This window comes from Sander lucioperca, chromosome 17, assembly GCF_008315115.2.
Source record: "Sander lucioperca isolate FBNREF2018 chromosome 17, SLUC_FBN_1.2, whole genome shotgun sequence".
Classification (NCBI taxonomy): domain Eukaryota; kingdom Metazoa; phylum Chordata; class Actinopteri; order Perciformes; family Percidae; genus Sander; species Sander lucioperca.
In genome coordinates, this window is record NC_050189.1 from 25339377 (window position 1) to 25366703 (window position 27327).

General features: G+C 41.0%; 1 protein-coding gene across 13 annotated transcripts in view; it reads left to right on the forward strand.

The window, feature by feature from the left end:
* The window catches only part of LOC116039874 (serine/threonine-protein phosphatase 2B catalytic subunit alpha isoform), a 79382-nt gene that overhangs the window by 28384 nt on the left and 23671 nt on the right, over positions 1-27327 (forward strand). For all 13 annotated transcript variants that reach the window (XM_035993618.1, XM_035993621.1, XM_035993619.1 and 10 more), the window contains exons 3-10: positions 10796-10920; positions 11465-11576; positions 12028-12173; positions 13001-13140; positions 16651-16728; positions 17803-17897; positions 26174-26299; positions 26980-27051. In XM_035993618.1, the coding sequence (XP_035849511.1) occupies positions 10796-10920; positions 11465-11576; positions 12028-12173; positions 13001-13140; positions 16651-16728; positions 17803-17897; positions 26174-26299; positions 26980-27051 (894 nt within the window). The remainder of the gene's footprint in view (positions 1-10795; positions 10921-11464; positions 11577-12027; positions 12174-13000; positions 13141-16650; positions 16729-17802; positions 17898-26173; positions 26300-26979; positions 27052-27327) is intronic.

Consider the following 27327-nt stretch of genomic DNA (forward strand, 5'->3'; position numbering starts at 1 on the left):
TAGCACATTGTGTTTGTCATCAGAGTCGAGCTTAAACAATGATTCCATTAGTCAATTGACTGAAAATTTGTCCACAAATATTTTGATCATCAATTATTTCGTTTAATACATATTTTCTAGCAAAAATACTGAACCTTTTTTTGATTCTAGCCTCCAAACTGTGAGGATTTTACTGCTTTTCTTTGTGACAGTAAACTGAATAGGTTCTGGTTTTATACTGCTAGCCAGAACATTTTAATTAATCAATAATGCAAATAATTGGTAGTTGCAGCCCTACAGAAGTCCCGCACAGTTGTATGCCTCCAACAACAAATGTACGAATAGTATTTTTCCCAGAGGAGACACTGGGATGTGAGGCCACTGACATTTGTGCCCTCATGCACTTCAAAACCCATTCAACTTTGTTGTGTGAACATTGCTTATTGCCATTCTGATACTGTCAGTTCTGATAATACTGGTTATTTTGCTAGATTGTTGTTATTATCATTGTAAGTTTTCAGTTTGTACCTTGTATTTATTGTTCCTTTGTACTGTTGTCGCTCCAAGGTCTTATGCCTTACCTATTTCCAAAATTAAAAGTTTAGGACCGCTTAAAAGGGCCTGTTTTTCATTTTCAACAAATGAGAGATGATGATTCACTTTAAGAGACAAAAACATGCATGCAGACTAGAGGTGTGAACCTTCACTGATCTCCCGATTCAATTCGATTACGATTATCATGTCTTCGATTCGATATCTCGATGCATCACGATGCGTCAAATACATTTTTCTATTAAAGCCATATAGGATATTTAATTCATAGCTTTTCAAGCTTCAAAAACAAAACATTCTGCAGTGCTCTAATACTAAATAAATTGGATACATAAAACTAGGGATGTCCCGATCAGGTTTTTTTGCCCTCGAGTCCGAGTCATTTGATTTTGAATATCTACCGATACCGAGTCCCGATCCGATACTTCTATAAAATATAAAAAAAGAATAAAGAAGAGCGGAAAAAACAGATCCAGGATGTTCCTTATTTTTTATTTAATTCACCTTATTTTAACATTCAACAACTCTGTTAACAAACAGAGCACTTCTGTTACATATCTCACAGTTTGCTATGGCAATGTTGTTGTCATCAACTTTATAATACCTCAGACATACAGACAGAGCGCAGACATACTCTTTCCGCTTCAAGCAGCTTCCGTTTTCTGCTTTGCCGGCATTTAACCAATAGCGTCTCTGCAACAAAGTGATGTCATGCCGCACGCGTTGCTGTTTCTGTGTGGAGTCAAAAGGGTCTAACTCTGTGCCACCGCATAACTATAGATGTGTTAAAAAATAATGAGAATATATATACATATATATCCGAGTCCTGATCGGGAGGTAACGTCCGATTCCGATCGAGTCTGAAACCACGTGATCGGGCCCGATTTCCGATCACGTGATCGGATCTGGACATCCCTACATAAAACTACAGCACTGAGCACATGGCACTTCCTGAATGTGCAAAACATAACAGAGTATGTAAACAGAAAGGTTGTTAGGCCTACATTAAATTGTAAACCGAAATAATCGATTATGGCCCGGCCGATTATCGATGCAGCGTCGTCCATGTCCACGATTCGATGCTCTAATGCAGACATTTACTTCCTTGTTTGTCACTGTGTTTTGCTAAAGTCAGGCGTTATTAGGACTGACACAGGAACTAACTAGTCATGGGTCCAAATCCCAATCAAAATTGCACTATATCTTAACCTAAAATAACTTGCGCAGCCGGAACTGTTTGTTTGATGTATTAGGAGATTTAGACAACTTGCAGATACACGTGTGTTAGATTTGAAACACACACACTCTGGGTTATTTTAAGAGAGGACTGCATGCTTACAGTCAAATGAAAACTTAATTTCCTTAATTAAGTGAGTCATCGTGCCTCCAGGCTACACATAGGCCATGTGGCTAGCCATAGCAGTGCATTTTATTTTAGGAAACACAGGTTTAGTGCATCCAATTAGCCAAAACGAACAAGCTTGGTTAAACTCACTCAGTTGGCAGCTTCATGCATTAAAAACACAGTTGGGTCACAGACTTCACAGACCTGACGGTTTGATACTCAGCTGACTTTGAAAACACCTTTTAACCTTTGGAATAAGGTAATATCATGAACTTCTCTCTTTTTATCTGAGTTATTAACTGTGAAAACAGCATGAACATTTCTTTGTGGCTACTAATCTTTCAAAAGATTTATTTTTATTTTTTTTATTTATTTCTTTTTTTACAGTTGAGTACTTATTCAAAGGCTTGTCTAGAGCTGAAGTTGAGCTCATTCATGCCTGCCTAGCTGAAGGAACATACTGTAGTAGGATGATCTGATGCATATGCACAGATCCAGTGCGTCTATTGTTGTCTTTCTTCCTGGTCAAGTGCCCTATTCCTCCATTAGACTTTCTGATGAGGCTTCTTTGATGTTGTAATCAGAGCCACAGACCTACTCAAAGCATCTATGGCAACACATAATTTCCTAATACGAGATCATTCTCAAAATCCAGTCCAGAGAGGCCTATTCTCATATTTGGCAGGCATCGTACTCACTTAAATTCATGAATGCACGGCCCTTTGTAAACAAAAGTGTGGGTCTCATATGTTTAACAGCCAGACAAAATATCCTATTATCATAATGGCCTCGGTAAAGAGAGTGAAGCTTAACAAGAAGATGCAAACGGGTTGGACAGGCAATTTGTTGCCTCTGTCTTTGCATTTCCCGTCACATAAGCATGGGATTAAGAGAAATCTTGTTCAACATAACTATATTTCTGACTATTCAGCCATATATACATGAAACTGGCTTTCATAAAGGGTTTTGAGTGATTCATGTGCATGACAAAGAACTGCTGTGGACCCAATGTAGAGGGGTGAAAGGAAAAACTGAACTTGTGTATACAAATGATTTCAATTCTAACTCAGACTGAACCTCAACCAAATTGTATTAATGTTCCATTTTAAGGAAAAACCACTAAATAAGTTCATTTTCACAGTGAAACAGTAGGCTATTTGCGAAACGTAAACACATATGCACAGTAAGGGAAAGCTGTGATCTTTCTCAGAGCCTGTCCTCTCACTGTGCTGGAGCTCAGAGCAAAAAGAAAGATGTTTATTATTAGGTTAAGATGTTTATTATTGCTTAATACTGGTTTGAACAGATAGGTAGGGGGATCTGACTACTGACAAGTGATGTAATTTGTGTTAATCTGACATGTAAAACTATATTATCATCATTAATCTGGTTGCTTGTGTGTGATACGTGCTTGAACGCTGACCTTCCAGTGTGTTCAGATTGCCATTTCTGAGAAGCTCTGTCACAAGCTGACATGTCTTGATTTTAGATTTCACACCAGTTCAACCTGTAGTTCTGCCAGTAAACCTCCTTCCTTTGTTGTGTTACATATAAACAGTGGACACCACCTGTTCTGTGTGCAGTCTGAGGATCCTGAGTGTGTGTGTGTGTGTGTGTGTGTGTGTGTGTGTGTGTGTGCGCGTGCGCGATGAAGCACTTCTTTCCCTCCCACTCAACACCCCTGTCTCAACCCCTCTCCCACTCAGTAGGCCTTTTCAACAAGGATTTCTCTGTTACACGTGCTCGTGATCCTGCTGTGCTCCCAAACTCACACAGCATTCTCTATAAACATTTCTTTCGTTTCTCTCCGTAGTCCCCTTCCCTCCGTCTGCCGTGTTGCATCCCTCTGTGTCATTCAAAGGGACTGGTTATTGTCCCTCTCTCTACCTCCCCTCTTAGCACACCTGCAATTCCAACATGACACGTGGTCAGCAAATTAGTAAGTCAATATTTATCATAGATGTAAAGCACCATGACATGTCAGCTATCTCACTCTCTCCCTCCGCTTCTCACATCCACATAGTCACTTCCTGGTTGGGCCAGATGGCAGGTGGGGTTTTCGTGGAAGGGAGGGGAGCGTGTGACGAACAGAGTTGGCTTTGGCGACTGAGTACAAGCTGCTCCCATGGCCTTCGCACACCCATCAATAGAGCTCCTACAGCCACATCACCAGGCAACAGCGAGCTTTTACACTGTTCATACACCTGTTTGCAGTGCGGGTGCCTGACCCTGTTGGAGCTTGGTCTCGAACATACTATAACACTAGTATACATGTTTTACTCAAGCCAAAAATGCTATTTTTCATTAGATGTTGGGGTAACCGGTAGAATCTGAAATGCTTCCATGGTTCAGTCTTTTTAGCCTTAGCTGTTTGCATTTCATAATGTTATATATTTCTTGTGAAATTGTGATTTATTCTTAGTAAGGACATGTTAAGACCTTGGTTGTGGAACTCCCTGTGTTTACAAAGGTCTTACCTTGGTGAGGATGACAATTTTATGAGTTTAATGTAAAGTGTGCTTGCTCTGTGCATCATTGCAAGGCCATTAAACGTTTTTCAGTAGGTTGTTATGCAACAGTCACTCGTGCATAGTAGAGCTAGACCGATTAATCAGCCGGGGCAACATTAGCTTATTGCAAATTTAGCGGTATCTGTAAAATTACTATTTGCAGATGTATCATTATCAGATTTTTTTTTTTACACTCAAATCTCAAAATCCAGTATCCAGTATGTATAGTGCCACCATTGTTTACACCAGTGGTTCCAAACCTGATGGTCAGTACCCTCTCAAGAGCCCGCAGGATAAATCAGAGGAGTTTGCGAAACGATAGATGAGATGAGAAGGACAAATTCTAATTTTAGTTTTATTCAAGTGAAATACTGGAAAGCTTTACCTCTTCATACCTGTAAAATGAAATGATCCAAAAAGGGAACTGCTCAGAGCTCATAGACATACAACACACAAGCTATGACAAAGGGCCACAATTTGTAAATGGTTGGGAACCAGTTGTTTCCGCCAACACAGTCATTTGAATTTGGTTGAGCTCTTCAAAGTCCAACTCTAAATCCGACATTGTAACATTTAATGTTGCTGTGTAGATTTCAGCTTGTTAAACATCACATACAGTTTGATGTTCATAACAGATTGCAAGCTCCACCTCCGCCTTTGCATAAATGCATGCCTCTGCAGGATGTAAGCTGTCAGAGAGTGCCATGTTAAAAACCGGGGGTATTGTTATCATCCAGTCTCAATCAAAACATGATCTGGCACAGTCCGCCTCACCGTGGATTTCTCTCGCTCAATGAGCCGGGCGTTTGAAATGGCCTGTGTAGGTTCTGAAGCCAGGTTGTGTAATGCCCACCACCCACTCAATAGCTGCTGCCTGCTGATATGCTGCTACTCAGGGAGATCACTTTAGCGCACAAGCCGGAGATGGCCAGAACGAATTGTTTCTCACTCCAGATAATGTACTCCCACCTGCTCTTCTTATGTGGGCTCTGGTTCTCACCTCGTTTTTGTGTGTTCTGTGACAAGAGGGAGGGAGGCAAAGCATGTCTGTAGGTGTACTGGAGCGATGGATGGATTGTGTGTTTGCTGTGATAAAGCAGAGCTCTGAGCCGGAGGAGTGAGCCGTTGTAGCGTTTCTGTTTGTTTTTCATCGACCAGCATTGTCCGCGCTCGCACAGATGTGGTTACTACAATTCACAGTGACCATCCCATCGGGTCTTTTTGTCCAGTGATTAAACTCTTGCCATCGCCGTGTCACCCCACTGTTTTCTTTGCATGCAAGTGACAGCTTTCCAAAAGGTCAGCTGGAGGTGCAGTCCTCCCACACACAGTGTGTTTGACGTTTGCTTCAGGTAAAATTACAGCCTCTTACTCCCTCGGCAGACTCCCTCCTGCAGAGCTGACTTCTAAAAACATGAAAATATTGTTAATTTCCCTGTGAACAATGTGAGCACTAAATTTTCGCAATAATTGCTCTCTTGGTGGCCATCCCTTCAGACAGTATTGTACTCTGGGTCACGGTGTAATGTGAGTGTTTTTACAACAGTTGCTTTACAGAGGAGATGGCTGCCTGTTGCGTCCATCTGTATGTCAGTGGATACATTGCATTGTTGCCATTAGTGACTCCTGTAGAGATCCTTCATCAGGTCAGCAGCAGCTTAGATGTGTTCGTTGGGTTTTTTTTCTCAGTAATATAACCTGCCATTGTTGAAAGGATTCGATCATTCGTTTCCATAGCAATAACCAGCCTCAGCATCACGCACCTTCTGGATAACGCCAGATGAATCACTTGGATTGCCTAGTTGTGTTGTCACTTTTCATCCTGACGTTGAGTAGTACATTAACAGTTAATGTGAAGCGGTAATGGTGGCCAGGATGAAAAAAAACAGGATATTACCAAAAAAAATATCTGCAAAGAGTGCCCTTTTTGTTTTATTTATTCGGAAGAATAAAGGAAATAGCACCTTTTGCTTTAATTGCCGTTTGTTTTTATAGTTGTACACTTGGGTTTTAATGCAGCTTTTGCAGATGCAGGTTTTAGTATCCTTCGAGTGTCAGACAAATACATGGTTTACCCCAATTCAAACTTCATTCAAAAAGTTAAATTAGCTTTTTACTTCACCACCCAAGTAAACCAGGTATTTGAATCATAATTTAAATAACCACATGCACATTATTTGAAGCGTAAATGAGATCACGTCCCCAACGTTTCTCTGAATTTGTCATTACTCAACAAATGGCCACATAAAGGTCAAAAGATGAAGCACAATACATTTGCACGAATTGAAGGCTTTTTTGTAATACAATCATATAGAAGAAAAAAAAACACAGTACTTGTATCACTAAAAAAGACAAATATCACTATCAAGTAGATTAAATAAATAAGGGCTACGCTTATCTTCTGACAACAGACTTTAACCTAACTGATTTTTATTGCAGAATATGATATTTACGTGGGCCGGGATGAATTTTAAGCGCAGGCTGCTTACAGACACCTATTGTTGATTTAAAAACAAATTAGAGGGATTGGTTTTGTAAAGACTGATATAACATGGGAGGCATGCTAATATAGAAAGCAGAATTTTTTGTCTAGTACATACAGTTAATGAGAGTGCCAATAAATAAGAGCATTAACCAAACACTACCTAAAATTTAAGTTCTCTTCATTCAAGCATTGTTTTGGCCATTTTTGCGCCAATAAATCAATTTCTCAGGAACCTTACAACCAGTCTAAAATAAACCAGCGCTACATGTTTGTACTTGACTTGATTGCAAGAGGGAGTAAGGACATCTTTAGAAATCGGACACAAATAACAAGGCTTCATTGTGAAGTTGGTCCCCACTGTGGATTTAAACAGTTACACGGTGTGGATTTAATAAAAGACAAATGGTAAAGCGGAGGTTTACGATACAGTCGAGAAGAGCAGATTCTCAGAGCCGTCTCACGAGGCTCGTAACTTGAGATAATTGCTCTCCAACGTTGTCCTCCAGCTCCCACTAATTGGGTATCTCTCTGAAAGAGTTTTTTTTTCCACAAGCTCCTATTGTAATTCTTCCTGCTAGATACAGTTCATAAAGCGATAAACAGCCTCGCGAAAAGAAAGTCTGTGTCCTTTTTCAAATTAGATTTCAATCTATTCACCCTGTTGTTAATTACTTAATTAGCTGATTGCTTAAAGAATAGATGAATTGCGGCACTTTGGCATCAAACACGGATGCCATGCTTATCGTTGTTGTCACTGCCATAGTGTTTGCATTTGATATCGCTGATTGTTGTTGTCGTGCTGTTTCTTTATTACAGCTCTCAGGTAAAAAAAAGGTGACTTTTCAAACTTGTTTACTGAAGTGGAAAGGCCTTAAGTCAGTTAAGCCTGTGAGTGTTAATTGATGTTTTGATCACGCTGGCTGTATAGATTTAATTCTGTGCAGTAAATGTCTTGACATTTGCCCACAATGTCAGAAAGTGGGCAAACCTTATTATATTAGACACCTTTTGACAGCCTTTACATGAAATGGGAAGCACTGCATTAAGAAAATGCAATTAACATACAATTAAGACCTAAACCCATCATTTAAAAAAGCATGAAAAGCATTGCAAAAAGTATGTTACAACTAATTCAGGCTTATTTAATCTACTAAAGAGTCTTTACAGCATCAGTAAAGTGGCCTGATGAAAAGAACAGCGCTGAAAATGAATAAAGAGAATAAAAGTTGTTTTCAAGCCAGGTTTCAACCCAGCTTCACTGCATAAAACCTTCTTTTCTTTTTTCTTTTTGCATTCACTGTCAATAAAAACGATTTGTGTCATGAAAGTTTCACTAACAATGTTTCCAAAACATCAAAATACAATTTGTCTGAATATTTGGCCAACATATAATAAACCATTAATATGAACATTAACACAACATTAAGATTGATTTATATATTGATTTATTTTATTATTCATCACCAGCTGTGTGGTTAAATATTGTTCAGGATCCACGGTTGAGCTTTCAATTACTGCTTTGCCCTTACAAAGGCTCATGTGTTTAAAATCAGAGAAATACACTGCATGCAGATGAATGCAGATTTTATAGGCGATCACTGCACACTGACCAATCAACCACTAACATATATCCATAATAAACATACAAAGTGCGCAAAAAAGCCCAAATCATCATACAGCAGCAGCAGCAATACGTGCATCTCTAAATTCCGAGATGTTCTGTATGCATTTCTATGCAATTGGCAACACCAGTCAAGTACGCTGTAGTCTCACTTTGCCAGACCCTTCCTCCACAGCGCTGCGGAGGAGGGTCTGGCTAGTCCACACAGCATTCCGGGATGGGAGAAAAACGTGCTCTGGTTTATTGGCATTTCTTTAAACCATTCACAATCGTCATGGGCGGTGCTAAGCGCCGGACAGAGCCACGGTGCCGCTGCAAAATAGTCCCGCGAAGGAACTTGTTTTGGTGGAACATGTGTACGTTCAAAAGTAGTTTTAGTCGTGCAACAGAAAACTCAGATTGGACAGATAGTCTAGCTAGCTGTCTGGATTTACCCTGCAGAGATCTGAGGAGCAGTTAACCATAGTCCTCAGAAATCCACCGGAATTAAATTTCGGAAGGTAACCATCAACATCAGGCCGAAAAGAGTGATATCCAGCAGAATTTTCCGGCGAGCAATCCCGGAAGTGGAACTTCGTGGATATAGACTAGGTACGCGGTTACACACAGTCTGAATTTAACAGTGAAATGATTTGTAACCAGTCCTGAGCTCCTTCAGAGCTATCAGTCCTTTTTTTTTTTACCTTAAAGTCTACTTTTAAAAGGAATTGCTGTTCTGCTATCACATAAACTACTAAGTTGAATAAATATAAGTATTATGCTAATTTATAGTATAATTCTTTAATGTTCTGTGTGTATTTATGCTGAGAAATCCCAGAATGGAACCATGGTCCAAAAGGTGTCAGTTGGGAGCCACCAATGAGGAGCTTTGTCAATATTAAATAAGTTCAGGTGTAGCCGACCCCTTGAACCAACCTTTAGAGTATCTACAAAATTGACCAAAGGCTGTTAAATCGGACGACCTCCCATGCACCCTGTGAGCTAATGGTGGCTAAGCAGCTGATCTTCAGTGGCCTTTGCTCCCCTTGTTTCCCCAGAGAGTAACAGAGCATAGGGTCACAGTGATAGGAAATCAATCCAGTTTGAGTGATTTGCGGTTCCTGATTTCTGACGCAGATGGGTTTGTCTCAGACCACTCCCCTGGTGCTATTTAACCGCTGCATCGCTGTTAGTAGCTGTACAGAATGGATATGACACAAGCTAGATAGCATAGATTTAACAGTGGTGCTGAATATACTGGAATTCCTGGAAATACCGGTGGGTGGGGTATCAGACTGTCAGTGCTATGAGGACGAAGTGAAAGTATTCTCAGCAATTATCTGTTTGTAATTGCTATGACAAGCCAGATTTGTAATCAGTTAACAGTACGTGTCAAGAAATGGATACAACTGAAAGCTTTCCAATTGTTTCGGCCAATGAACTTTTAGTGTATTTGGCAAGGATAGGTGTGTTCAAATTACAAGCCAGTTGAAACGCCTCAAGGTTATAAAGAGGCTGAAAGAGGATGTGGTGGAAAAGCAAGGCATGAAAATGCACACTGAAGCCAGTTCTTGTGATTCCTTTCCATATTGGACAACCAGTTTATAATGTGCACTTAAGGATTGTCCATTTGTGATAGTTGAGCTTGTAGGAAGATGGCAAAAACACTCAACAAGTTTGACAGATCTTGTTTGTGATGTGATTACATGCATCTAACCATACTGAATTGATATTCTAACATGCATCTGCTGCCATAGATACTCAAGGCTCAATGCCTGGTACAGACTGCAATTTGCAATAATATTCCCATTTTGGATTTTGGATCATGGATTCAGATTAAAAGCATACTTTTAATGAACGTTGAGTTCCTATTTGGTACAAAACCAGCATTGTTTTTATGTTGTTTTCGGTTCTATTCTTTGCATAATTTCCTGCAGTAAATGTGGGCAGTAGAGCTGACAAGGAACAGCGGTCCGCCTATAACAATGCCTTTTTCAGTTACAAATGAGAAATTTATATAAATAAATTAAAAAAAAATGATATAGTAAACTACCAGATGGAACAGTGCCTTCTATAATTACAAATATATCCACTGAAGTAGGTTTTTCCAGGATACTCCACATAAGGAGGACGGCCTCTGTGGTCCTATATTCCAGGTTTATTGGGATATCATGCATTGTCAGATGTCTTCCCATCTGACGGAAAATATGGAAATAAGCAAATAGCCTCTCGCAGTGTCATAGAGGCTTTCATCTGCTGTTTCTCAGCTGTAAAAATAGCAGTTCTCCTGATGTGCTTTTGTTCTTCTTTCTGCCTTATTTCAGTGTGTGGAGACATCCATGGGCAGTTCTTTGACTTGATGAAGTTGTTTGAAGTCGGAGGATCACCAGCATCCACGCGCTACCTTTTCCTGGGGGACTACGTTGACAGAGGGTATTTCAGTATTGAAGTAAGTCTGTGTATTTTATTTTGTCCTCACAAGGGCCTAATCAAGTGTGACACACTGTGTTTATTAATAGTTTTCTTTGAGCGTAGATCAAATCAGGCCGCAGATATTGGAGTAGTAATATGCTTTTGTTATAACTTCAAATGTAGCCTGGATAGCAAAATTCACCCTGTATCCTAGGGTTACGTAGAGAGAGATTTTTAATATAAGGCAAAGTGCATGTAATTCATCTGCGATTGCAGGTTGGAAATTACTTATATATGTATTCATTGCCTGAAACATTATACTTTTATTAATAAAATATATTGTAATGGAGTGTGCCGTGCCTGTCCTCTGATGATTCCCCTGAAGGATTGTCCTCTCTTCCAGCAAGCCTGAACCGTGCCACGAAATGTACTGCATGAATGTTTCATTATAAGCAGAATTCCTTGTATTATGCCACTCTGTGAAATTGACAAAGTCTGACTTGATGGTTCATGTTTCCTGTGTTATTTAAAGATGACAAGCTAACTGTTCCCCAATCCTTTTTTCTGCTTCTTTGTTTCAGTGTGTGCTGTACTTGTGGGCCTTAAAGATCCTTTACCCCAAAACACTGTTTTTGCTGCGTGGGAATCATGAATGTAGACATTTAACAGAGTATTTCACATTTAAGCAGGAATGTAAGTAATGTTTTGACACTTCATTTCTTTCTCTTTTACCTTTGTTCTACATTGAGTCTAAGCAGTCTGGTCTGTGAATCTGTCTGTACAGAGTGGAAGGAGAATTGAGTTATTCTTTTCAAAAAAGCTGTTTATTATGCATCCAGTTCAGCCATTGACCTCAAACGCTCACTTTAAAGTGCCCTCTAGCCTGGTGCAGGATTCAGTCAGACTTTTGCCATTCTCGATATTTACACTTGTCAGAAGTATTTCTGTTGGACTCGGACAGAGAAAGGGCAAAAAACCACAAAAGAGCTGTGAAATTGTGCTGTTTTTAAAATGTGTTTGGGAAGTTTTTTGGCACTTTGGAGAGCCTTTCCGTCCCAGTCTAGCACACTATCCCAATGTATGAGAGCTGTGTTGTTTGACTTGGCATGCTCTCCTTTCCCTGCCCTGTTTCCCCCCATGACAGGTAGAATTAAGTATTCAGAGAGGGTGTATGACGCATGTATGGACGCCTTCGACTGCCTTCCCCTGGCTGCACTTATGAACCAGCAGTTCCTGTGTGTACACGGAGGACTGTCTCCAGAAATCACAAATCTTGACGACATCAGGAAAGTATGTGTCTGATTCGAGACCATTTTCTCTATAATTTCATAAAGCTACAGTTTGTGTGTCTCTGTGTCTGTTTATAACAGCAGGTGGCCGTTAATAGCTTTAAATGTACAATCAAAGCTTCCTGTGCGCCTCATGTATTTTCTGCATTCATTCAAAGTTAATGAGGAAAACACTATTCGTTTTAGCATGATGTGCTGTGAAAATAACAACCTTAGTTGCAATGCATGAAGTGATTCTCCCAGATGTGTCTCAAATACTGCTCAGGACTTGGACATGAGGGAATGTAAGCACCGGGTCTGGTCTTCACTCTGATTAAAAAATGTTAAAGAGTCGGATCTTGCCTTCAAACTAATTCAATAATTCCAAATGGATTTTGTGGCTGCAATCAGAGGGCATGCATAATAGAATTTGCTCTATTGAAGTGTCCATCATGCTACCCATCCAGTAATCCACAAGCTTTTGTTCGAGAAAGAGCCACCCTTGGCTGAAAGCAAAGCCATTTATGTTCATTGCTCCTAAAGAATGGTTGCCATCAAGTTAAAAAATAAAAAGTACTGAAAGACGAGCGCTGTCTTTGACACGTCATCCATACTGTATATTCTAAATACTCCACTCCTTTCTACCTTGAATAGAATTTAAAATCACCTCAGCGAACATGTTAGTTGGAGTCACGATTTAATTATGGTCATGGCAGCAGCAGCAGCAGCAGCAGCGAACGTGCCTCTCACACAGAGAGCAAAGATATTTTCTCTGCAGCAGTATGCACGCTCCATGCACAATTTTCCAGTCAAACAGGCTGACAAGAGTCCTAACTTTTTCTTCCACAGCTAGACAGATTCAAAGAGCCCCCAGCATACGGACCGATGTGCGATCTGCTGTGGTCCGACCCCCTGGAAGACTTTGGGAACGAGAAGAGCCAAGAGCATTTCACACACAACACAGTGCGAGGCTGTTCCTACTTCTACAGGTGAGTGTTCTGTCTCAGACGATTAGAGAGTAATCTGATGTTTTATAACATTACTGCTTTAGAATTTTTTTTTTTTACTTATTTGGAAAATTGCATAAAGGATTCCTGCCAACAGCCAGATAGATAACAGCTTTTATTTACTACTAGCATCAAATGGCATCTGCAGTGTTCAATCTATATACCTCATTGGACCATGGAATTAAAAACATGATCTTAGTATCAAAAAGCTCATATTCTAATCAGGTGTTCTGACTGCTTTTAGGAAAAACCATCTACTGATTAGTTTTGGCTATGCTATCTGTGGAAACCTCATTGCCAGATTTTTAATACAATGAACATTTTTATAACAAAGACAGGTATGGAAGTTGCTGAAGTACTTTCGCAATCATAAACAAATGGTTTTTAGACATCATCTTGTCAAAGAGATGATACATCAAGAAACCTTACTGCTAACTTTCCATTTTTTTCTCATCTCTTCATTTTCTTACCTCTGCAATTACCCGACCGTGAGTAGGAGAGCAACAGTTAAAACACGGCGTACATAAGAGCAGTCACAAAGTCTCCTCCTTAGACCCTCGCCAGTGTTTATGTAACCCACTTTACCTCCAATTGAGCTAAGTAACTGAACAAACAGAGGAAATGCTAGGAGGAGGCAACTCACACTGTCACAAAATGTAATGAACTGGCACATTACCACAAGGCACAGTCCTGTCTCTAAATGTGCTCTGCGCTCCCACTGCTCATTATGGCCGAAGCAACGCTTACTTGGCCCCGGCGTGCCTCGGGCAAGCCAGCAGAAGTACTCCGAAATGTCCTGAGGCTCCTGATTTGCATTTTCTCTTTTTTTCAATAACAGGTGTTTCATAACTACTGACTTAATAGTATTTTAATGTCCGTGCTTCGAAAATGAACTCCTCATACTGCTGTTGTAGTGCATTTGTGAGGACCTGATCATCTTTACATCTTTATGTGAGCCATTAACACTGCAGATCAACAACGCTAATGTTATCACTTAACTGAAGAGAGACCCAACAACGGGAATGTTACGTTATGTAATGTTAGGTATGTGGCCTTTTTACCTCAGATGACTGGTTTTGACTGTGTTGTAGCAGTATCCTGGGCAGCCTTCTGCCATTCGGTTCAAATTCCTCTGCAGTCTTGTTTTCATCAGTGTCCCTCACTTCATCTGCCCAGGGCATGGTCGCTAATTGGCACCACGCTGGCATTCAGGATTTACGAGACAGTTTAAGCCAGACGGAGGGAGAGCCATTCCTCAACACCCCTCCCCAAAAACCATCAGCTTCTTTGTTGCTTCTGTCTTTCAGCAACCAATAATTTCCCCCAGTGCCATAGGAACGCTCGTAACTCTTTTGTAAACGCAACTCAGGCATGAAATTGCACATGTTTTGAATATGGTTGCTTTCATTTTAGCCTCCACTCAGCAGCGTAGATGAATCGGCCTAAAGTGATTTCCATTTTTGTCATTTTTCATTGGTGTTAATCCAAGCTAATGATATTTAACCAACATTAAAAGCTTTTATTTTAACATAGCCAACATGCAAAGTGCCACTTAGATTAAATGCGATAAAAGTAATTTTTTGCAGAACTCCTCATGTTGTCCAAGGAGCTCATTAACATTTGTGCCCTGTTGTTGGACAGATGGGAGATGCTCTAAACTCAAAAAAAATAAATAAATAAATAAAAAACTAGGCCAAAATGTGTCTTGTCTAGTGAATGGCTCCATATGGCATGCATCTACATCTGCTGCAGGAAATCAAGTGAGAAAAAAACACATTTATTCCTAATTTCTTCCCTCTCTCCCCCCAAAACTCATTGCATTTTTAATTCCGTCTCTGCGACCGCTCCCTCCTTTTAACACCCCTCCCAGCAGATGTTTTGTTGTGATTGTCTGGAATGCATGTGTTCTCATGTCGACATGATGGGTTTTCACACAATTTAAATTTAGAATAATTTAGCTCTGCACCAATCATGGTATCTGAGCATGCATACAAAAACAAGCCAGTCAAATTAAAGTGAATTTACTTATATAGCACTTTATTACAAGCCTGCCCCCAAATGACTTTACATTAGGAGCTGCTATAAAGCTGTTATAATAGTCTACTCTTGTCAGTCAAACTGGACCAAAACTCCACAGCAGTCAGCACAGTCATCATAACAACCTCAGCAGTGTTTTGCGTTGATTATAGAGACAGAATTGTGTCTAAAATCCAGCTAGTTTTGTTGTACAGCATTTTCTGGAAAAAACAACACATCTCTTGTTACTTTTCCCGAGAGGTCGTAAGCCAAAATATTTAGTTTGGTTTTGATTGCTGCATGTGGGTGTTGTTCATTGTTGTGCTCTTGATTTTTGCAGGGGCGTTGAGCTAGGATTACAGAACTTAATACAAAATCATAACCATTTTTTTTTTTTGTGGTATTTTGGGATTGTTTTTAACTGGCTAGAATTACCACTGATCAGAGTAATCACAATGACAAAGGCTTGACATTACACATTGTAATGGAGATGCCCTAAATCATCCCTATTGCTGGAAAAGCTGCAAGTGACTTTTTTTTTTTTTTTTTTAGCTCCTGTTGTTATTGTTTTTAAAAATCCTCCCACATTCACTAAGTCAGATGCAATGCAAATGTGTCACTCATTCATAGTGAGTTGTCACTCACTTTGTTCATTACACAGCATCCCACGATTCACAAGTCCTGGCGTCCACTGGGGGTTCGAATCATGTTTGTTAGAAGCAGCGCTCAAACATACCGTGGCAATGCCGTTTTAGTAGCAACTTGTTTTCCGATCGAGAGATTTCACTTAAGAAATGCTGTTTGCCACTGACTTGTCTTCTGCCTTTCTCATTGTGCGCTAAGAACATTTCCAGTGGAAGCTGGTGCTAAGGAATTAAAGGTTGTGGCATGGAAAACTCTAAAACCATATAGTTGGCAGTAAGGTTTTTTGCTCTTTCAGCTCACAGACTGAACAGATCAGCATGAGCATAAAACAGGCTTTAACATTCCCCAGCGCCTTTTTTTCTTGGAATAAACCGTCTGCTATGAATCATATGTCATACTTGACATTTTTTTGAGTTTTATTCTGAAATACAAAATCCACCATTTGAGAGGGATCACACCTACTCATCATACAGTATGGAAGCTTGTTTAAAAGTTGAGCATATTGTGGGTTATTATTATTATGAGTCATCATACCTTTGCTGGCAAAAAAAATGTTCCGGTTCCAGTTTTAAATTTCAGGCAAAGTTCAAAATTGAGATGAAAGTCTTAACTTACAGCCAGTCTATCAAGGCAATATAGCTCTTTACAAGCCACAGATGGTTTGAAGAACAAATTTAGCTTGAACCCATTGTTGGATATCCACTGTTTCTCTGAGCCAAATCAATAATACCCATGACATATTTAGTTATTTCTATTGCTCATTCCTCCTGATCTTACTGGGACTTTTCTTGATGTATGAGTAAACCAAATGTTTGTGTTTTTATTCAACAGCTACCCTGCAGTCTGTGACTTTCTACAACACAATAACTTATTATCTGTCATCCGGGCCCATGAAGCGCAGGATGCTGGGTGAGTGTTGTGGCATTTTGTCTTCTCCCATCACACTGTCGCACAGCAGAGTGAGTCAGACCAGGGTATTAAATGAAAAGCTTCCCCAGTGATCTGGGGTTTTTGCTCGAGCCTGTCTGGAAAGCCGGGTCGGTACAGGCTGAACTTTTAAAGAGAAGTCATGTTAATCCAAGAACTGAAAATTAATCCAGCATGAGGAGTTAGTTGGCCAGATGTGATGTGACAAGTATCATTCATGCAGACCTTGTCAAGAACTGGCTTAAAAAAAATTGATGGTGAAGTTTTCACTATACGTGCTTTACTTCACATTCACACAGTGCTTCTTGACTAGCCAACTCGTCTATTATTCATCAGGAGCTATCAGTTCACCCTGGGTTTCTAACAAAGGCACTGGAAAGCCTCTTTGAAAAGTTTTTTTTTTTTTTTTTTCAAACTGGCAGGTGGGTGGATGTGTCGAGCTGATCTCCCTCTTAGCGAGGTTAAAGCAGTGGGATGCACAGCACACAGTTGTTTACCATTGCACTCCCACAGTGTGCTCACATGGGACACCTCGCCACGTCTCCGATGAGGTTGCTGCCCCAAGCCACCTTAGACCACACATACAATAATGTTGTTGAGTTCCATCTGTTTTTTTTTCTTTTCTTTTTTAAAAATTTTTTTAATCTGTACTGTAAATAGTCGATGCAAGGTGTGGTGCACCAAACAAATCATCCAAATTCAGTACTTTGTTTACCTAAAGATCGATTCCATTCCAGTATCCAAACCACCAAACACACCCCAGACGCTTGCTGGGAGATCAGAGCTGTTGGGTTTGAATGCTGAGTTGATTCAGTGTGATAACTACTCCAGGGCATGTTTCACATAGGGATTTACTCTTCTGAGGCCAACCCCCCCATGATATTGCATCGGTTTACCAGTTTACAAGACAAACACACCAGCCATAGTAAAACAAGAGGCCATATAAACTGTCGCTGCTAATCATATCCCGAGGGTTGAACGCCAATGATTAATCCATGAGTAAAAATAGTGTAATGGTTTACTAATGCTTACCTCTCCTTTTGAACGTTGTACCAGATATCGCATGTACAGAAAGAGTCAGACCACTGGCTTCCCGTCCCTCATCACCATCTTCTCTGCACCCAACTACCTAGATGTCTACAACAACAAAGGTAAGGAGAAGGAATACTTCATTTTCAAGCTTCAGTGGCTCATAACATGAATACCACAGTGTCATATTTATGAGTTGCCTCAGGTGACACATCACATTTACAGACAGGTGGTTTAGGGTTTAAGGATCACTGTTGGTCTCAGAGTTGTGCATTTAATGACAGCTTCGGGACATTTCTAAATGCTTCTTTTCATGCCATTTTGACATCACAACAGGGGGCAGTTAATAGTGTAACCTTCAATAGAATGGAGATTTCATTCATGTTATTAGTGACACATATGCTGTTCCTGCAATGACAAGTAAAAATATGTGCATTGCAAAACAAAGCCAGCCTGTTTTAGCTCTGGTTTAGTCCACTTACTCCTGAGAAAAATCTCAGTGTTTTTCTTGTTTTTGGCTCTCTTTACCTTGGCTCTTCACTTTGCACTGGGCAAGTACCATACATTTGGTCATTTTTAACCAGGATTTTATATTCGGAAGATTATGAGAGTTTGATGACTCAATTAGAAAATCCGGTAAAACCAAAACAAAGGAGATGAAAGTGACTGAAATTTGCACAACCTTTTTACATTATGGGAGACCTTTTATTTTAGTGTCAATATCAACTGTATTGCTTAATGGAGTTTTAAAAGGCTTGCCTTGTCTTTTATTGGAAGTTATTGTGTGTAATAGTGATAACGGACCTAGTTTCCACTAGTTTATATTTAATCCGAAATGGTAAAAAGATCTTCAGGAGTCATAAGTTTCACTTGTACAGTGTATTGGACAACCATTTTACCCCATATCCATTGTACACAACATTTTGGTTGCAGTATTGCATTTGACAATTGTTCAATGACAAAAATCTCTGCAACTGCTAATTTTGGTGAGGTCAGCTCAGGGATGAAGCTGGTGAAGAATTAAAATGGCCTGGTGCCGGTTGACTTGGCACCTGGTGGTGCCCGATGCTGTGCTACAGTGCCCACGCAGCAAGATGGGCTTGCCTTTGTGCTGTGAGTCAGCACTTTTCCCCGGAGAACAGACAGTATCTGCTTCGGCTGTGGGGGCATGTTTGAATGGAGGCGGCAGTGGGCAAACCACAGGAAATGGAAATGGGAAGGAAAGAGTGATGGTGATGGTGCTGGTGCACGCTGTTTTGCAATTCCTCTGGTGATGAAATGCCATAACAGAGCTTTATACTGCAGTGCTGCTGGTGTGAGTTATTACACAAGGGAGTGAGGGTTGTCCTTTTCGGTTTCCATTTGGCACAGTTGCACGTGTGTTTCTTTGACTTAAGATAAGGTCTAATTTGTTTACTCTTTCCCCATGAGCTGCCTCCATGCCTCCCTCTCTGCACAGTAAGGATAGTCAAGAAACAGCATGGCAGTTTGCCTGTCTGCATCGTTGTTTATTATTAGGACCCCATTTGTTCCATGCCAACTAATCTTCCGAGGGCTCATAGTCAACACAACACAACACAATACAAACAAACAAACAAACAAACTGATGTCAAGCACATGTTGTTTTTAGTTTTGGCAGCCAATTGCCCGGCAAATCATTTGCACCTCTCAAGCTCAATATGGAACAGTCAAAAGTATGGAAAATGATTTGGTCTGCACCCTGTTCTTAGCAGCTACTGGCTGACCTTCAGTTGATAAAATGCCTCCTAGAGCAAGAGTGGTTATCAGAAAGAAAACGATTACTCTTGTGTTTGTTTTTAGAGCTGACTTCATTTAGGCACACGTCTACATCTTACCTGGCAGGACTACATGTTCTTTATTTTTCTCATTATTCACTGTCTGCTTGAAAATGAGACCCACTTTTCTCTTCGCCTAAATCTGTCATAAAGTGGCAAGATCTTAGGCTTAAAATGCAAATATGAAAGCAGAGAAAAAGAGCAACTTCCAAGCAAATAAATATCCCTCAAGCTAAATGTCTTGCCAGAGATTTTATGTTAAAGCTCTTAAAACTTCAACAAGTTGTGGTTATGTAATTACTTGGTTCCCATTTCCCTTTATCAATCATCTGCCTGATGTATTTCCCCCCCGCAGTTGCACAATTCCATGGAACAGGCACAGCTAACCAATACAGCCCTATCAGTCCTGTTGATGCTCTGTCATGTGGGTGGGGTTCACTGGTAGACCCAAAGCCTCTGTAATGAATTGGTCTGCTCTTAGCTTTTTGCCGGAGCTGGGAGCCCACTGAGCATGTCCCGTGATTGATGGCCAATCAATGGGACCATAAATCTTAAAGGGGGGGGCGGCATCAGTAGGTCCCATCAATATAGTGCTGGGAGTTGCCCAGATTAACCAATGAGACCTCCTCACGTGAGGGGAGGAGTAGCGACGAGTGCCCCTTTCTTCAAAAAGAAGGCGGAGGATATCTATGAGGCACCACAAACGGGCACGGAACAAGTGAATTTAACTTGTAGCTGAGTCAGGATAATCAACACATACATGCTACTCAGTATATATGTGATTCTATAAAGATAGGGATGCCACCCGTCCCTCCTTTTTGTTTCAAGTCAAAATGTTGGCTTTGCAGTAAGTGTCAGGCGCTGACCAGCTGTCCATCGCAGCTCTGACCCTTGCACACTGCACCCCCGAGCTGGCAGGAGAGCTGTGTTAAATGAAAATACAGCAGCAGTTTTCACTCTTTCAGCTTTTTAGTCCTGAAGTGACTGCAGTGGGGAGATGGAAATGGAGAAGGGGGGGGGGTGTAGTTGGCAGTTGCACACTTTGGAGATTGCTTGCGGTTTTGTATTAATGGTATGTTTTCTGCTGCATCATTATTGACTGGTCCTGAAAGCCAACAATTGAAGCCTAATGGTTATGGTGCTTGGATGGAATAAAAGCTAAATGACAGTGTGTTGCCAACGCTGTTGATTATTATTATTTTTTATTTCAGCTCAGAGACAGTGAAGGATTGGTTGTGTTAGAGCCATCTCACACCTGTTAAACCTTATATAACCAAATAAATCTCAAATCAAAAAATTCCTCTTTGGTGTAATTGTTGATGATGAGGTGGAAACAAGAAAGGACTGATGGAGTGGAAACATTTTCACTTGTTTTTTTTGTTTTGTTTTTCTTTTAAAAAGTGCTAAAGGGGTCACGGTATCACTCTGGTTCACTCACAGGTCAAAACTGGACAGGGTTTCCTGCCCGCACTCGTGTGCTCATTGGTAGGTAGTAGAGATGGGTGATTTGAAAAGAAAGGAAATGGAGTGCCATGATTGGCTCCTGGCCCTGCCACTGGAATAAATAGCAGGATGGAAGCTAGGTCAGTGTTGACGCCAGCACAGCAGGGAATTCATTTTCCCCCCTTGTCACAAGAAGGTACCGAGCAGAGTATCCCCGGCTGCAGATGCCCACCCATCTGTTATCACTCTCATCATTACTGGGCTTCCCTTCAGTTTCCTGTAAACATAGGGCAGTTACAAAACTTTTCATGCTGCATCAAACAAGAAAAATTAAAAACGTGTTCTTCCTGTTCCATACCAACTGGGATCTTAACCTCAGTACATTACAGTATATGACATGCCCAGGTATGGGTCATTGGTGAGAGTGTGGGGTTGGGTATCATTGAGGTTTTATCAATTCTGATTCCAATTGTGCTTATTGATTAGAACCATTGTTCCCATTCTCATCATATTTCTGAGTAAATTAACGTACCAACATATTGGGCTATATCCGTGACAACTGAGCCAATTCTGTCTACTAAAGAAGACCATGCCATGCAGTTAAAAGCCCTAGAAAAAGCTATTCAGTGGACCTTGAGTTCAAATGTTTTTTTCAAACCATAATTTTGAAGTCAGAAACAACCTTCAAGTTATCTTTATTTTTTAAGATATAAAATCAAAAGCCTCCTTCAGACACTGAGGAAAACCATGAGATGCGCTTGAAAGCTCCAGCAAAAGCTAGTAAGTGGATCTTCAGTTAAGAATTTATAACCAAAATAATTCAAAATCAAATATGGGAGCTGCAGTTTTTTGTGCTACTGCAAATGGTCTCCTTGATTTATGAACTGAAAATGAATTAGAAACCATTCATGCATTGTTCAGCTGTACACGGACTATATTCAGTCCCTACCAACCACATGTCTGACATCAAATTGAAGTAGAGTGCTGAATGTAAAAGGCCAAGCAGGTCTAAACGCTTGGCCTGGAATACTAATCCAGTGGAACTTGATACAAGAGGCCTCAGAGACAGATATGCAGTCAGCATTCAGCAGTCAGGGCAGGACAGTGGGAATCTCCCCCTCATCTCAAAGCAGATTTAACAGTCCTTGTTACCGGGGAAACCGACTCAAGGCACTCCCTTATGAATAATTAATGAGCGGGCGTCGCCTCGCAATATCTGTGTTACCGTGGCAGCAGGCTTGGCCTCAGCTACCCTGCTTACCAGCACCAGAGACAGTGACAACAGAGACATCTAGTGGCTGCCATGCAGTGTTAAACACAGAACTCACAGCTGGTCACCTCAAAGGCACTGCCCTCCTGCTGTACGAGAAATAACTTTGCATATAGTCATGCATTTGTAGCAAAGCATGTTCTGATAATGGGGAATCAGCAAAGTTTTGCTCCTGTCGCCCTTATCTGCATGTTTAATGCCATATCCAAAAAAGCAAGTGGGCCTTGACCTGCTCGTACCCAGAGCTCCACGAACATGTTTGTTTTGCTCGGGGGAGGTTGTCGGGTGTGTCTGTTCCTTTAAAGGGAAACCGATTTGAAGGAGGGACGGCGGGGGGGCTGACCTTCTCCCCCGCTCTGCCTTTTTTCCCTCCGGGCTTCCATGGCTGCATTCAATCAAGTGCCTCGACCATGTTTATGCAGTATGTGATGTTTATGCAACGCCTGCCCACGCATGCAACTGCTTTCACGCACGACAACCCACACGCATAAACACCCACTGCCCCGTCTGAGTGCAGTGTGTCAGAGTAATACAATGCTTTTCTTATTGGACTGGGTAGTAGTGTTTTTGCTGATATTGATTAGGATACTTAATACTTAAAGGGGTGATAGAGTGATTATATACGGTATTTCACACTGTTCCTTAAGGTCTCCTAATAGGGTATGTAACATTGGTTGGGCTGAAAATGGCCCGGTGCTATTTTATGGGCCCTTAACTACCCTGTGGAATGGCCCTATTTGGAACCAGAGCTTTTCTTCCAAATATGGTATGCTCATGAATATTTAGATGAGCTGCGCGCTGATTGGTTGAGCGAACCACATACACATACATTGGAGACGAGACAGCAGGTCTCATATTTCAGACACTGCAACGTTATACATTGGTTGTCTGCTATTTAGTTATTAAATTCACTTCTGAGACTTTTTTATGCGAGAAATCTACTATATAAAGCTCAAAGCTAACACTTGAATTTGAGGGGTCTCGTTAGGAGGAGCTGCTAGCTAGGCTATGTGTCCCATTCAATCCTATGGGAAAAGATCGCCCCTACACTTTCGGCATAACTATAGCATATTTACACTTTGAATTTCGTCACGGCATGTACATCACAGCTAAGGTCCCTAAGGTCTTACAAAGGTTAGCTAACACTTTTGTCCGATTTGTATTTAATGCATTTTTGTGTTTTTCAGAGGTCTCGTTAGGAGGAGGCAAGCTAGCTCTCATTGATAGAGCTCCCCAGCTCACTCGCGGACAAGAGGCGTTTATTTCCCCGATCGTTTGTTTAAATAACTCAACACACTTATCCATTATAAGATTAACTGGAACCTGTGGTAGGAGATTGCGGGCGTAACAAGCTCGCTGACCGCACTCTCACTCACACATACCGGCCATTTAGCAGGAAGAGGGGAGCTGCAGGTCCTGGAGCTCTGTCAGGGCAGCGGAGTTTGGTAGTCCAGTAACCCAGAAACGGTGACTTTGCGCGGGCTGCCGGCCGTGACGGAGCTCGATCTAGTTTTCAGAGGCAGTTTCAAATTGTGAGATTTGCAGAGGAAAGAGGTGTCAATGGGATTTTGAGGTTCTATGTATGTCCTATTTACCCAACTAACTGTTGTTATTCAACTATGACAAGGTAAAATCGGTTTTGCATTCTATCACCTCTTTAAAGGTCCACTTTGATTGCATAGTTACTGCACTACATGCATTACAGTGCTTTATTGATTAAACACACACACACACACACACACACACATACACATACACACACACACACCACAGAGGCAAACCCCAGCTGAGCAGAATGTTTGCTGACCTCATTTGTGTTGCGACCGAGGTTATAACTGCTTGGGATGCCAGGTTTGATGACTTGCTATTCCCGACCGGAGAGAGGCAGAGGCAGGAAAGTCCCCCATGGTGACCCAGCCACGGTGTCCGCTTTCCCTGGGTCTGGGCCACCAGACTGGCCTCGTGTATGTGAGAGGCTGGGCCCTCTATATACAGCATAGATATATTTATGTTGGGTGGCTCTCATGTTTTCCTCAGCACCCAAGTTCACACCGTGCCTTAATCATGGGTGAGGTCACACGGGCTGTGCTGTGGTCAGTGTTTAGGAGGTGGTTTCTATGTCAGCAGGGCACAGAGATAATTATGATCAGGCGCTCTGTAACGTAAATTGATATTTATATATATATATATGCTTTGTGCCATATACGAAATATGGCACAAAGAGAAATACTTTATACGCCTCCTGTCAGCAAGCTGGAATTTAGGGCTGCGTGATATGAGAACAATATGCGATAACGTTGAATATCACCAACAGAAAAAAATCTCTGAGTGTCTTTAGAGATATGTCGCAGCCTTTCCCGATATGGTTATTGCGGCAGTTAATTAATATAACTGCTTGAATAATTCAAAATAATTTCAAAGTATAATTAGCTGACTCTTCTCTGGTATGTACTTTATTTGATGATGGCAAAAGCAGGGCAGTAGCTACTCATGGTCAGATCGCCTGGGAAATGATCGTCATACAGTGATCATAATAGCAATCTATTATGATCATTACCTTAGCTTCTGGTTACTCTCTCCTTCCCGCCTCGCCAGAAATTGATGGTTTTCTGTTAACTAATGAAAAGTGCTAAGCCTATAGAGCCCAAATGCTGAGCCATGTGTTTCTGTGATCTTATTCATGTATCCAATCCTGTAAATGACAGACATGCTTACTAGGGGCGGTCGCAGAGGAAATGTTCCAGAGTGGGGAAAAGGGTGATTGATTTTTTTGTTTTTTAGCCTAAACCCTGGTTACCTTCATTTTGATGCTTGTGCCGTTTTAGAGTCTCAATTTACACATCACAGTTTGCAAGTCTGCGTATATATTAGTCCTTCTGTCAGAGTGAGAGATTGACAAATGCTAATGTTAATACATCACCTTAAAATGTCTTTGTGTAGGTAGTTTTATACTGGATCCTTCTATCCACTGTCATCACCCAGAGGTTGACTGACAGCATTTGAGTTACATACACTTTTTCTCGAAGGTTTTTTAGCCAAATGGCGCTCTGTAGCAAGTGGTGATTTTGTTTTGTCACAAGTCTGCACAGCACCTGCAGCTAATGAATCATTAACCAGGAAAGGAAAACAACAAAAACAGCCAAGAACTTTTCAGATTATAACTCAAAGTGTTTATTAATGTGGCATTGTTTCCTTTAATAATTAAAGAATAAATCCTTCAGCCCCCTCAGGGAATGACTTAACAAACCTCAAAATGACTGTTAATTAAAAGTGTATTTATTTACAAGTGGAGAATATCTTGGTCTTCTTTTTCATTTTCAGATTGTATTTCCAAAACATTCCATCTAACCATTATTTGGATGTCTCCGTTTAATGTGCATCCTGTTGGCTCCTCAGATAGTGGTATTCTCCAACAACCATCCCTGTTTCTTGGTATTTTAGCCTGAGTACTTTGTGGGTAACTCTCCGGGCTAATAACATGTTGGACCGACAGAGGGATATGTACCTTGGTATGTGAAGCTGCTGAGACCACACAGTATTTCTAAGTGGTGGTTTGGAACCGGATGGAGGCTGGAAATGGACCTGGAAATTACTCAGATCTGATGCTTTCTCTTGGTTTGTTGAAATATGGACTTGAGTATTGATTTCAGACTGCTGTGTACTATCTGAAGGAAATTGAAATGTCCCAAGTTTCAACATGTATTGTTATATACAAACACACACACGCAGTCAAACAGGACGTAGTAGTTTCTTGTCAGGGTCACTTTTTGTGACTATTCATCTTGTGTGTCCAGGGACCGGAGAGAAAGCGGAATGTCATTATATCTAACCTTACACATTTGGACATATTTTAACAACTACCTTCCTCGTCTTTCCTCACCCACCCCAGCGGCAGTGCTGAAGTACGAGAACAACGTGATGAACATCCGACAGTTCAACTGCTCACCTCACCCTTACTGGCTGCCCAACTTCATGGACGTTTTCACCTGGTCCCTGCCCTTCGTTGGGGAGAAGGGTGAGCACACACACACACACACACGCATGCACATACTTTTCTCAGTACGCTTTTGATGTTATATACAACAAATGAGAACATTGAGGACAAGCAGTTTTACCAAATGTTTGTACCATTGAGTTGTAATAAACATTCAGTTTCCTGAGTCAGTACTCAGCAGTATAGTCAATTACAGTGCATAAATACTAAACATGAGCAAAGGTTTGCGTTCTCTTACTGCCGTGAAGATTGTTCCAGACATTTAGTTTCTAGGCCAATGTCATATCTGTGTCAATGAATCCCACATAATCATCACTGATGCACTCACTCCAGGAAGCCTATTTTGGGTGTGACCCTTCCGCACAGGGCCATTTCAAGCATTGTTGGACACTGCTCACTGGTGTGTGGGTGGGTGTTTTATAGATTATTGTGAAGACCTGCTTCATGCCACTGGTCCATGAGTTTGCGTATTTATTGTACTGCATCAGTAATATTTGTGTCCCTGTACCATTTTTCTTCATGTGGACATAAATAAATGGTTAGAGTGTGGGTGGGTGGAGGGGCTCACCTCCGGTGAATCTTACCGCCACATTACTCTGTTATGGCTAGGCACACTCACAAGGTGGAATACATGCACTTACAACTCAGTTGGTATGTCAAAAAATAAGGTGTAAAATATATGTTTTCTGATTTCTTTACAGTGACTGAGATGCTAGTGAACGTATTGAGCATCTGCTCCAATGATGAGCTGACGACTGACGAGGAGCTGGACGGTAAGCACAGCAGACAGCCACCACAACACTACAGTTTGCTTTAGCTCCACTAGAGGGAGCCATCTGCTAATAGGAGTACCAGACACACACACACACACACACACTCATTCCTGGTGTTTTTGCAAATACCATGGCTGCTCTGCCCTATTTTCAGAACATTCAGTTTAAATATATTGCATTTTAAATCATTTTTTAACAGCAAAGCCAAATCAAAAAACACATCAGATTAAAAAAGTATTTCCTCTAGGTACCCAGGGTATCAGGGAATCCTGACAA